This window comes from Ipomoea nil, unplaced genomic scaffold (genome assembly GCF_001879475.1).
Source record: "Ipomoea nil cultivar Tokyo-kokei standard unplaced genomic scaffold, Asagao_1.1 scaffold3069, whole genome shotgun sequence".
Classification (NCBI taxonomy): Eukaryota; Viridiplantae; Streptophyta; class Magnoliopsida; order Solanales; family Convolvulaceae; genus Ipomoea; species Ipomoea nil.
In genome coordinates, this window is record NW_017619497.1 from 485934 (window position 1) to 498128 (window position 12195).

General features: G+C 33.6%; 1 protein-coding gene across 2 annotated transcripts; it reads left to right on the top strand.

Moving 5' to 3' along the window:
* The first annotated feature begins 1361 nt into the window (after positions 1–1361).
* On the top strand, positions 1362–11147 carry LOC109165667 (cysteine synthase-like). 2 transcript variants are annotated; one of them, XM_019314531.1, is made up of 11 exons: positions 1362–1502; positions 7774–7828; positions 7908–8017; positions 8140–8197; positions 9674–9937; positions 10021–10158; positions 10254–10305; positions 10453–10532; positions 10633–10692; positions 10789–10869; positions 11013–11147. In XM_019314531.1, the coding sequence occupies exons 2-11, from the start codon at positions 7790–7792 to the stop codon at positions 11100–11102; spliced, it is 972 nt and encodes a 323-aa protein (XP_019170076.1). In that variant the 5' UTR covers positions 1362–1502; positions 7774–7789; the 3' UTR covers positions 11103–11147. The 2 variants fall into 2 exon arrangements, with proteins under 2 accessions (XP_019170076.1, XP_019170075.1); XM_019314530.1 differs by lacking the exons at positions 1362–1502; positions 7774–7828; positions 7908–8017 and having other exon boundaries at positions 8118–8197; positions 10633–10706; positions 11013–11137.
* Positions 11148–12195: the final 1048 nt, after the last annotated feature.

Sequence of the window (12195 nt, forward strand, 5' to 3'; positions counted from 1 at the left end):
AAAGCTTTGTTACCTGTGGAGTCATGAGTCATGTGGTGAAGGACCATAGGATGTGTACGTTGAGCTAGGGGTGTTGGTCGACATCATTTGGGCTTAGAAGGAACATCTAGAGGATGTTCGGGAGCCAAATCCACCGGGGGTAGGGGGTCACTGTCGACACGGCCATGTCCTAGGTGTGTCACAACCGAGTCATTTTTCGCAAGGGCATTAGTACCGTCGACACGGCCATACCCCTTTCTCAATGGGCGTCATGAGGTCGTGTTGATATTTGGGTAGCTTGGCCTGCTTGGTGTGTCGACGAAAACCTATGGCATTGCATCCTGAGTACAAGTAAGAACGTATGGATAGAGTTGTCAATAGGGACGTGCATGTGCAGGCCGCCAATAGTCAAACCAGATCTGGATCTCATCACCTCACTTTTACCTTAGACAAACTTTCTTCCAAGTTTTTTGCACTATGTAATGTGTTCCTCCCAAAAGCCACACTTCTTCAAACCCATTGTTCTAGGTTTCAAGAACGGTGTGGTGAGCATATCTTTCTATATGTATGTGTGTGTACTTCTCTACTTTTTGTTCAAAGATTGCATTTTTTGTTTTTGTTTTGTTTTGTTTTTTTTTTTTTTTTCATTTTCAGGACATCCACAATTTTCTCATCTCCCACCTCGTACTTGGAATGGCAGTGCCAAAAGTCATACAAGGGAGACGGTGATGTTTAGGGCGGTGAGCAGGAACAAGGAAGGGCGCAAGCTCATGACGAAGCACGAGGTGGAGACACACAAGACGGAGCATCAACTAGACGACGTTCCAATAGCCATTGACAAGGGTTGCGAATTCTTGACTTTCTGTGAGCCAACATGTCATTTTAGACCTAATTGCATGATTTTGTATTGTTCAGGAACCCAATTGCATTTTTTTTTTTAATTCGATAGCCCAATTGCACTTTGTTGTGTAGTTCGGTGGCCTATTTGACCCTTATTCCCAAATTAGAATGATGTTGAAGTACATTAATTTTATAAAAATATTAAATATTATAAGAATAACTCAAGTTAGAGACAATTGTGAGGCAAAGAACAATTGCAGCAAACAACAAAAGTGCAAAGTAGAGAACAAGTCACAAAGAAATCAAATAAAAAATTTAATAGAGATATCAGTGAGAATATGAGTTGAACGACAGATTAGACAAAAGGGAACATGAATTTACTTCATTATTATTATTATTATTATTATTATTATTATTATTATTATTATTATTATATTCAGTTCTATTTTTTACCGAATTATTCTGTATACAAAAATTCATTACGGTTCACTTGTTCAGTATATTATTAAACCGAAATAATTCGGTTATTCCAACCGACCGAATTGGGGAACCCTATCTACACGTACGTGTGTTTGATGTTTGAAGTTTCAGACAGAAAATACAAGAAGTGAGCTACGGAGTATCATTTTAGGCAAATTTCACACCACAGCTGCTTGCTGCAGAAAGCATCCCAATTCCCAAAGGTATTATTACCTTCTCTTTATTTACTCTCTCTTTCCAAATCTGGATGATTGAGGTAAAGAATTCACAGTTAAATGGGCACTGGATAGTGGATATTGTCTTTCTCACAGGGTGCGTCATAAATCCCAGCATATATGAAGAGGACAGCTCCAATATTAGTTCACTCTCTATTTATTTGTCATGTAATTTAATTTGTTCTGAGGATTCTTCAATTCTGTTTGCTATTGCCTCACAGGAGACTCTTACTTTCTTTTTAACTTCTCTTAATTTTGTGTTAGATCAACTTTGACTTTAATTTTGTCATTAAATTTATTGTTTAATTAAGAATACAAAATTTTGTCTGAAAGATTGCCTAGTATGTTCATGTGAGTTGCATCACATTTATTAGTTTTTGCTGCAAAGAATATTTGAGCTATCAAAATCAACATTGGTAGCTCCTTTTAATATGAGAAGGGAAGGTTGGAAATTATGCATTTTTTTGTTTGTGTCATCATTTATCAAGATTTCACAATTTCACAATTACATATTTACATATTTACGTTACAAACAGTTAAACGTTATACATCCATAAACATATTACATATTTACATTACAAAGAAATCCAGATTCAGGAACTATATCCAGTTCATCATTATCTGAATTTCAGTTAAGGGGCTTCCACCAATAAATGAAAATTTCAAGTTTCAACCTTGATAATTTAACATTCAAGCCTTTAATTGAAGAAGGGACAATAGATCACAATCATCACATAATATCACAAAATTAAATACTCACAGTTTACACTGCTTCCACCATAATATTTCACAATATATTCCAAATATCAAACTACTTCCACAATAATATATCACAATATATCATAACTGACAGAACATATTCATAATATATCACAATATATCACAGTACACATAATAAATCACAAATATAAAACTAAGGTTTGCGATACATATGAACATATCTCAATATATCATAAAATATCCATAATATATCAAAATATTTCACAATACATTTGATAAAACAGAAATATAAACTAGGATTTGTGATTTACTTGGTTTCCCCCAAAATATTTCTCGGAGAACAAGGGCTTCTAATTAGTAATCACCACGAGAAGGGCTTCTAATCAGTAATCATCACGAGAAAGGCTTCCACTACTCTAAGTCCCTAACGGCCACCGGAGAATCGGAGACGACTTTCTCAGACACAAGTCTCACCGTCTTAGAGAGTGAGACAAGAACAGAGAAGTCAGAGAACACAGAACAGAGAGAAGGGCCTCCACCACTATAAGTCGCCAACGGCCACCAGAGAATCAGAGACGAGTAGACGACTTTCTCGGACACAAGTCTCACCGTCTCAGAGAGTGAGACAATAACAGAGAAGTCAGAGAACACAGAACAGAGAGAATCGGACAATCGGACTATCAGAGAAGAAGAGAGAACAAAGGATTAGAGTCTAGAGAACAGATTCACAGAGAGGATCGGAGCAAATGAATGATGGGATTGAGGGTTGTGGGCTGAGGAGTAGAGAGAAGTCTAGACTGCTGAGGAACAATGAACGACTGCGCAAATGAAGTTAGCGCTGCAAACACTAACATATATACTAGGCTTAAACGACGTCGTATCCTAGGAAGCCTAACCCTAACCCCAAAAAATATCGGATATTCGGACGGGTCGGATATGAAAATATTCTACCCTACTCGACATCCCTTATCCAGCGTTGTTTCACGCCGCGGATCGGATAATGAAGTTCGGATGCAGATAGGGGCGGGTGGCCTTGTTTCGAAGTGCGGATCGGTCGGGTTATTCGGATAGGGTCGGGTTTGCACAGCTCTACTCTTCCATTCTGCAAAACAATCCTCGAGTATCCCTATGATATCGCTAGCAAATTGAGCAACAATACTGCTCTGATACCAATTGAAGTTATGTGATGCAGATATGTAACACAATATGAAGAAATAAATGAAACACCAAAATAAGTACACAGCCGAATTTGATAACACAGTTGGAGAACACCTCCTAATTTCCGGGGCCAAGCAAAATAACTTTTTAACTAAAGATCAACTTGCAGTGTTTACAATTACAAGGTAAGGCTCAATGAATTACAAAACTAGGTCTACCACCTATTTAGACATTGACCTCATAAAACAATTCTATGAAAAAGTGTACAAATATAGTTTGAACTAATTCTACCAATTAAACAAATTGTAACCAACCTAGATCAATGGTAGAACACTTTCGCCCATGGGAATTGTGGACTAATCTTGGCTGTTGATATGTTCTTGATGGGTGGTTTAGATTTTTTTGGTTATTTAATTTTTTTTAATTATAATATATTTAATTTTTTTAATTGGATTTTAAGCATGATTGTAGGAGGAGTAATTTTGGCAGGATTCTTGATCATTGTTTTCTTTATGCGTAGCCATTTTCATATCTGTGTGTGTTATTGCGCATTTGTAGAGAACACATTTTGTGTTCCACAAAACGCTCATGTGCACTCTTTTGTCGCCCATGTGTGCATTCTTTTGTTGCGTATTTGTGTATTTTTTTGTCGCTCATGTGTGCATTCTGCATAGCCATTTACAGATCTCTGTGTGTATGTTAGGTATCCTTGTGTGCACTTCTACGTCCTCTACTAATCCAAGTCTCTCTCTATTTTTCTGTGCACACTTCTTTCAGGCCTTGTGCACTTTTAGTTCTAATGCAATCACAAACATCACATACCATGTGCACTTCAAAGTGCACATTTGTGCATTCGTGTGTTTTATACTGGTGCACGTGCACCTATATGCATATTTAGCAAATATAATTTCATATCTGAATGATATTATTATGGGCAAATGCGTAGGTTACAATATATTTCGGAAAAATATAATTTCAGATCATATGATAATGCACACCAAATTACCTTAAAGCCCCTCCTTTTTTTTTCATATTTTTTTTAAAAAACAAGCCCGTCCTTTCTTAATTCAATTGTCACATCACCATATTAATTATGCTTAATTTCTGTAACCTCATAAAATAATCCAGCCATAGATCCCATTTAATCAAAGAAAAAGATTAGTCCACAGTTCTCATGAAAGGTAGTGGTCTCACTTGAATCTAACCCTATATATATACATAGAGAAAATTTCAATTTTGGTCCACTAGCTATTGCACTTGTGTTAATTGCAACACTTGACTTTCAAAAATATTAATTTAGTACCTTGACTATCCAATTCTTATCAATTTTGGTCACGCCAGCCAAATTACCGGCCAAATGTGACTGGAAAAACTTGAACATTTTTAAAATTTTTATTCATGGGGCAAAACAATCATTTTACATTATATAAAAAAAAAAAAGGTTATTTGCTTCTTCTTCTTCCTCAACACCTCCGGCGCCACATACGCCGGAGTTCCACACTGCGTATGCAAAAGGCCATCTTTCCTCTGCTGCTCCGGCAACTGAAAATTAATCCAGTGCTCTCGTTTGAGTCCTCCTCAGCCGGAAACTGAAAATTAACCGAGATATCTCGGTAGTGAGCGAGTTGAGGGCAATTATTGTTTAACTGGAAATGCTGACCCCTTGTGGTTAGTACACATCTATCGCATTTGCTTACAGGCACCTATATCTGAATCAAAACAACATCTTTGTCTCTCAAAAAATCGTTTATGTACTCAACCGCCCTAACCAATCTATCTCTAATCGAGCACCATCCCCTACTAAGCTCAGAACCTTCAACCAAACATCTTCGAGATTGCCCCCAAGGACTTATTGCAGTTCGATACTGGAAACCCGATGATAAATTCTCGGGGAGACATGATCTTTGCCTTTCTTCTTGGCCATTGTTGTTGGCCTCTAAAACTGGCCACATGTAATCAGATCCCTCACTTCTCTCCACCCAACACAACAATTCATTCATGTAATCCAAATCCATGAAAGAATCCGACGATGAAACATTCAACAAAGTAGCAGCAGAAGGACACAAACCCCCATCCATTTCCTCAAAATTACCAGCATTTATCTCCAAATTCTCCCCAGACAAAAGCTAAATCCAAAAAGAAAGTGAATAGCTTTTAAAAAAGTAAAATCTTTCCCCAATTTGCAAAAGGATGCTTAAATGAAGTGTGAAAACAAGTAAACAACCAAATTGGTAAGAACAAAAAGATTCTGAACAGAAATAATCCAAAAAAAATGAACTTTTATTGGTTATACTTAGCAACAACAAATAGTGGATTGAAAGGTGATGTTACAATAAATTATTCCTCCAAGTTGCATAATACATATAAGATTTCATGTCAAACAAGACTATGTGTGGCGTATGTGGCGCCAGAGGTGTTGAGGAAGAAGAAAAAGCAAATAACCTTTTTTTTTTTAATATAAAATGACTGTTTTGTCCCTATGAATAAAAATTTTAAAAATGTTCAAGTTTTTCCGGTCAAATTTTACAGGTAATTTGGCCGGCGTGACCAAAATTGATAAGAATTGGATAGTCAAGATACTAAATTAATATTTTTGAAAGTCAAGTGCTGCAATTAACACAAGTGCAATAGTCAGTGGACCAAAATTGAAATTTTCTCTCTCTCTCTCTCTCTCTATATATATATATATATATGTGTGTGTGTGTGTGTGTGTGTGTGCGCGCGCGTGTGTGTGTGATTTAATTTAATTAAAATTCTATACTATAATAATAATAATAATAATAATAATAATAATAATAATAATAATAATAATAATAGTAACCAACATTATATTCTTCTTTTACTCAACATGTTAAATTACATGTATATATTTATAAATTGGCTAATTTGTTATTATAGTATATTATAGTATTAATATTATTATTATTATTATTATTATTATTATTATTATTATTATTATTATTATTATTATTATTATTATAGTAAATAATAGTAATAATAATTCATTAAGGCTAATATGATGCATGATTCCGCGTTTCTGGATGCGAAAAATTCATTCTGTATGTGAATTATTATTATAATAATTACTAATATATATATATATATATATATATATATATATATATATATATATATAATAATAATAATAATAATAATAATAATAATAATAATAGTAACTAATATTAAATTCTTCTTTTAGTCAACATATTAAATTACATAAATTACATGAATTCGTTTAAAAATTAATATGAATACAATAAATATTTTCACATTTGGAGAGAAAATTTTTGGGAATTACATGAATCTATTTACAAATTAATATGAATACAATAAATGTTTTCACATTTTGAGAAAAAAATTTAGGAATTACATGAATCTATTTATAAATTAATATGAATACAATTAATGTTTTGACATTTGGAGGGAAACTTTTTGGGAAAATTATATTGCTTTAATATATTAGAGATAGAGATAGAGAGATAGAGATAGTATTACATTATTATTATTATTATTATTATTATTATTATTATTATTTTCAGTATTATTGTTATAATAAATACTAATAGTAATTATAGTAATAATAATTGGCTAATAGGATGATTTCGCGTTTCTGTGTTGTTATTAAAGCCAATTTTACGTTTTGTATTAAGAATTGGTTTAATTAAAGTTGATTTAATTTAAATAATTTAATTACGATGATTGAGTTTAATTTAGGGTTAATTAAGGATAATTATTTGTAATACTAAATATATAGGCTGATTTAATTTAAATGATTTAATTAGGGATGATCTAATTTAATTAAGAATGATTATTTGTAATACTAAATATATAAGTTGATTTATTTTAAATAATTTATTTAAGGATGATTTAATTTAAATAGTATTATAGTTTTATTATTAAATTTAAATAGTATTATATTATTATTATTATTGTTATTATTATTATTATTATTATTATTATTATTATTATTATTATTATTATTATTATTATTATTATTATTATAGTAATAGTAAATAGTAATTATAGTAATAATAAATCGTTAAGGCTAATAGGATGCATGATTCCGCGTTTCTGTATGTGAAAAATTCGTTCTGTATGTGTATTATTATTACTATAATAATTACTATAATCTATATATCTATCTATCTATATATATTAGGTTTGTTAAATATGGATCTCGCAAAACATACCCCACTCTCTCCTTATCCATCCCCCTACTTTTCCTTGTAGGAATTCAACATTATATTAGTCTTTTTAAAATCAACATTGGTTGCTCATTTTAATTTGAGAAGGGAAGGTTGGAAATTATGCATTTCTGAATACTCTTTTATTGCATAAGTATTGTAATGGCATTATAATTGTTATTCCTTGTCATTTACAGTAAGTCTGCTTGGGCCATGGAGGAAAAGGATAAAATTGCCAAAGATATTACTGAAGTATGCAGCTTCTGAATTATTCAGCTCAAACTTTTCTTATGCATTGGTCTTCTAATATTTCGTAACTTTGATTCTATAGCTAATAGGAAACACGCCAATGGTATACCTCAACAACGTAGTGGAAGGATGTGTTGCTCGTATTGCTGCCAAATTGGAAATGATGGAGCCCTGTTCTAGCGTGAAAGACAGGCAAATCCTCTATTCATTCCTTAAATGCATTTTTTTTCTTTAATTTTTCCTTTGTTCTTAAAAATTAAAATAAATTTTTAGGTTGATTATCGATCAACTTTGAGATGCTGTTATTAATGCAGGATAGCATATAGTATGATTAAAGATGCTGAAGATAAGGGTCTGATTACCCGTGGAAAGGTTAGTGATCGAAGTGTAGTCTTAACTTCCTGTTGGAACATGGCTAAAAATTTTCAAGGTAAACTTGGTTTTTTTGCCTGAGATTTTAAATGAGAAAACTCACTTGTACTTTGTAGGTGATTTATCGCTAAGATTGTGTTCAACAAGAAACCAAAATTTTTATCATATAATTTTTGAATGAATGACGAGGAAAACCTGCAGTCACTACTTATCATATAATTTTTAATTTGCTGCATAATAGTCCTCTTCACATTCTGAACTCTCTGTGTGTTCTTCACTGCCACAACACTGATATATATATATATATATATATATATATATATATATATATAACAGTAGGGAAGCTCTAGAGCCTACTAAACCATTCAGATACTAACCCCCACACTGCTTTAACCGTTGTACAATGTTGCATTGATAAGATTACCTTCCTATCAATACAATTAACCCGTGATAACAAAGCTTTATCATCTGCTTCTCATTCCTTATCTAAATGGTCACCTTTACCTAGGGGTGACCATGGTTCCAATTCCGGTTCCGCAAATGGTGAAACCGGAACTGGAACCTTATATTAAGGTTCCGGTTCACGAACCAGCGATTCCGGTGGAAACCGCCGGTTCTAAACGGAATTTAAAAAAAAAAAGAAAAAAAAAAAAAAAAAAAAAAAAACCTCATGTTAAAGTTTTGGCCAATGGCCATGCCATTGGCAGCCAGCAGGCCACTGACCTACGCTAGTGGCCTGTTGGTTTAGACTTTTGAAAAGCCTGCGGCTTTGGCTTTTCAAATTTCAACTTTATTTATTTAATTTTTTTTATGGTTTAGAACCGGAACTGAAACCGTACGGACGGTTCCGATTCAGTTCCGGTTAGCACAGTAACGGTTATGATTCGAACCTACAGTTTGAACTGAACCATGGTCACCCCTACCTTTACCCATTCCATCTAAATTAATTTTAACCAAGAATTTTCATTTAACAAAATTAGACCCATCAGCAGCCAATACTATATCAATTAATTTAGATGGAGTAGATACAACAGTAATATTCCAATTACTTCCTTCTGCCATGGCTGCCATACTCAAGTTCAACCATAGGAAATAAACGTGAACCCTAAGTAGTGTAGAATATCAACAACCCAAAACTCCACAAAACATACATGGGCAGTCGTCATCCTGTTCCGAGCTGAGCAAAGCCCACTACCTCATTCTCGCCTTGCTCTGATACCATGATACTAGAAAGAAAGGATTTCTTAGAACATGTTTCTCTTATTCTTTGTGTGTTCTTCACTGCCACAACACTAATATATATATATATATATATATATATATATATATATATATATATATATATATAAAAGTAGGGAAGCTCTACAGCTTATTCATATCTTCTATGCCTATTCACATCGTATGCCTATCTATCATCCATGTCTATTCATTTCTAACAAACTATTTTCTTCAAATTTGTAAATATGGTTGCTGAAGAGCACCCTTATAGAGGTAACCAGCGGCAATACTGGCATTGGTCTTGCATCTATTGCAGCAGCTTGGGGGTATAAACTTATAGTTGTGATGCCACATACATATAGTCTTGAAAGAAGAATTATTATTAAAGCTTTTGGAGCTGAACTACATATCACTGACGGAGCCAAGGGTAGAGATGGTGTTCTTGAAAAGGTCCAACAGATAATGGATAGGACCCCAAACTGTTATTTTTTACGTCAGGCTGATAATCCTGCTAATCCCGAGGTATTCCTATTTTCAAATTCAGGAATTGATTCATAGATGGTAGAGGCATTCTTCTTATCATCAGCTTTAATTTCCATGTGTAGATTCACTATGAAACAACTGGAGCAGAGATATGGAAGGGCACTGAAGGGAATGTTCATGCTTTAATTGCTGGGATTGGAACAGGAGGAACAATCACAGGTGCAGGAAGATTTCTCAAAGAAAAGAATCCAGAAATAAAGGTGGATTTATTTATTTTTTTTTTTTATTTTGTTGATCTTGAATATTTTTTTTTTTAGTTTTTAATTGCTTTGTATTCGGTTTTCTTCTGAAGCAGGTATACGGTGTAGAGCCAGCTGATAGTGCATTTCTAAATGGAGGAAAGCCAGGTTTGGAGTAATCTTTGATGTCATTCAAAATTTTGATGATGTCATGCCACGTTACGTTGTCCTAAAATCAAACCTATATTTATTACTGGCTTGTAAGCCTATATAAACAGTCGTGTTTTTTTTCCTCATCTACTTATCTTCATCCAGGAAAACATAAAATCCAAGGTCTTGGTACTACTATGGTTCATCCGGTTTTGGACGTGAGCATACTTGAGGAAGTTGTTACAGTAAGACCCTCCGATCCCCTCCTTATTTTGATCGAATATCTATCATATATATCCCGTCCAATTTCTCTAACGGCTTGATCTTGTCGGGCATTAATTTTAGGTGACCAATGAGGAAGCCTTTGAAATGACAAAGCTTCTGTGTCTGAAAGAAGGTTTATTTGTATGTGTATTATGGTGATGCCATCTCTATGATGTAATTTCCCTTTAATTCTCCATTTTCATAGACCTGAAACTTCAATTCTCCATTTTCACTCAGGTGGGCATTTCATCAGGGGCAGCAACTGTTGCTGCAATCAAAATTGCAAGAAGGCCAGAGAATGCGGGAAAACTTCTTGTTGTAAGTGTGACTCGTTTCATATGTCCGACACCCTATATATGTTGCCTCTCGGAAATGTGATGGCGGTCTATTATAAGGAAATAAAGTTGTGTCTTCGCTACTAACTATAACTTTTGTCTTGTTCAATGAAATGCCACTTGCAGGTCATATTACCAAGCTTTGGGGAGCGTTATCTCTCGACTGAGCTGTTCGATTCAATAAGGGAAGAAGTGGAGAATATGAAGTTCGAGTAAATGTCTATGCGCGGTTGATAAAGAAGATGGGGAGATTTTCCATCTACAATGGTCTCTTTAATTCTTTATAGCTTAAAACAAGCTAGCTCGTTGAGAGTGGTTCAAGTATGATTTCTTCTTTAGTATTATTGGTTTTAAATCCTCAAAACATATGTATCATTGTTCAAGTATCATTTCTTCAGTATTATTGGTTTTAAATCCTCAAAACATATGTATCATTGTTCAAGTATGATTTAATTTCTTCAGTATTATTGGTTTTAAATCCTCAAAACATATGTATCATTGCTCATCTACTCCACTAATGTTGTTGCTATCTATATCCTAGACTTTGATACCTGAAACATATTATGGATCTTGGGATGTATAGTCTTGGGATAATTGCCACTACATCCTGAAAAATTATTATTGTGTGGACCACGGTCGAAAAGGACATCATTGAATTTTATGAGTTAGATAATGTACATTATGAGTTAGAATAATGTACTTTATGTGTTAGAATAATAAAATTTCGTTGGTAAGATAAGGTACTTTATGAGTTAGAATAATGTACATTATGCTTTATACGTACATTATGAGTTATAAAAATGTATATTGCAGTGGGTCGTGTGAAAAAAAAAATAATTATGCTAAATGATGTCGTTTTTGGTTCGAAAATAAGGTGGAAAGACTTTAAAATAGTCTGTCTCACATTGGTTTAGGGGGTGAGTTTGCACCACTATATGTACAAGAGTCTTTTTAAGGCATATTGAATTATATAGCAAGGCTCTCTCTCGTGCAGGGGTGCAAATTAACCGTGCAGGCATATTTTTAACACTTTTGTGTCCAAACGAGTTTACCAAATGGTTATTTAACCGTTGTCGTTGGTGTGTTGTTTTTAAGCTAAGCGCATTTGAATACACAACGCTACAAAGACAATGATTTTTTAAAATTGTTGACTTTGCACTTTTTTTTTTAAGACAACGGTTTTATTTAATTAACCGTTGTCGTTGGTACGTTGTCTTTAAGCGCACTTGAATACACAACACTATAAAGCTTTATCATTCTTTTTCAAAACATCCACATTTGGTCCTAATATTATTGTGGAATGACAATT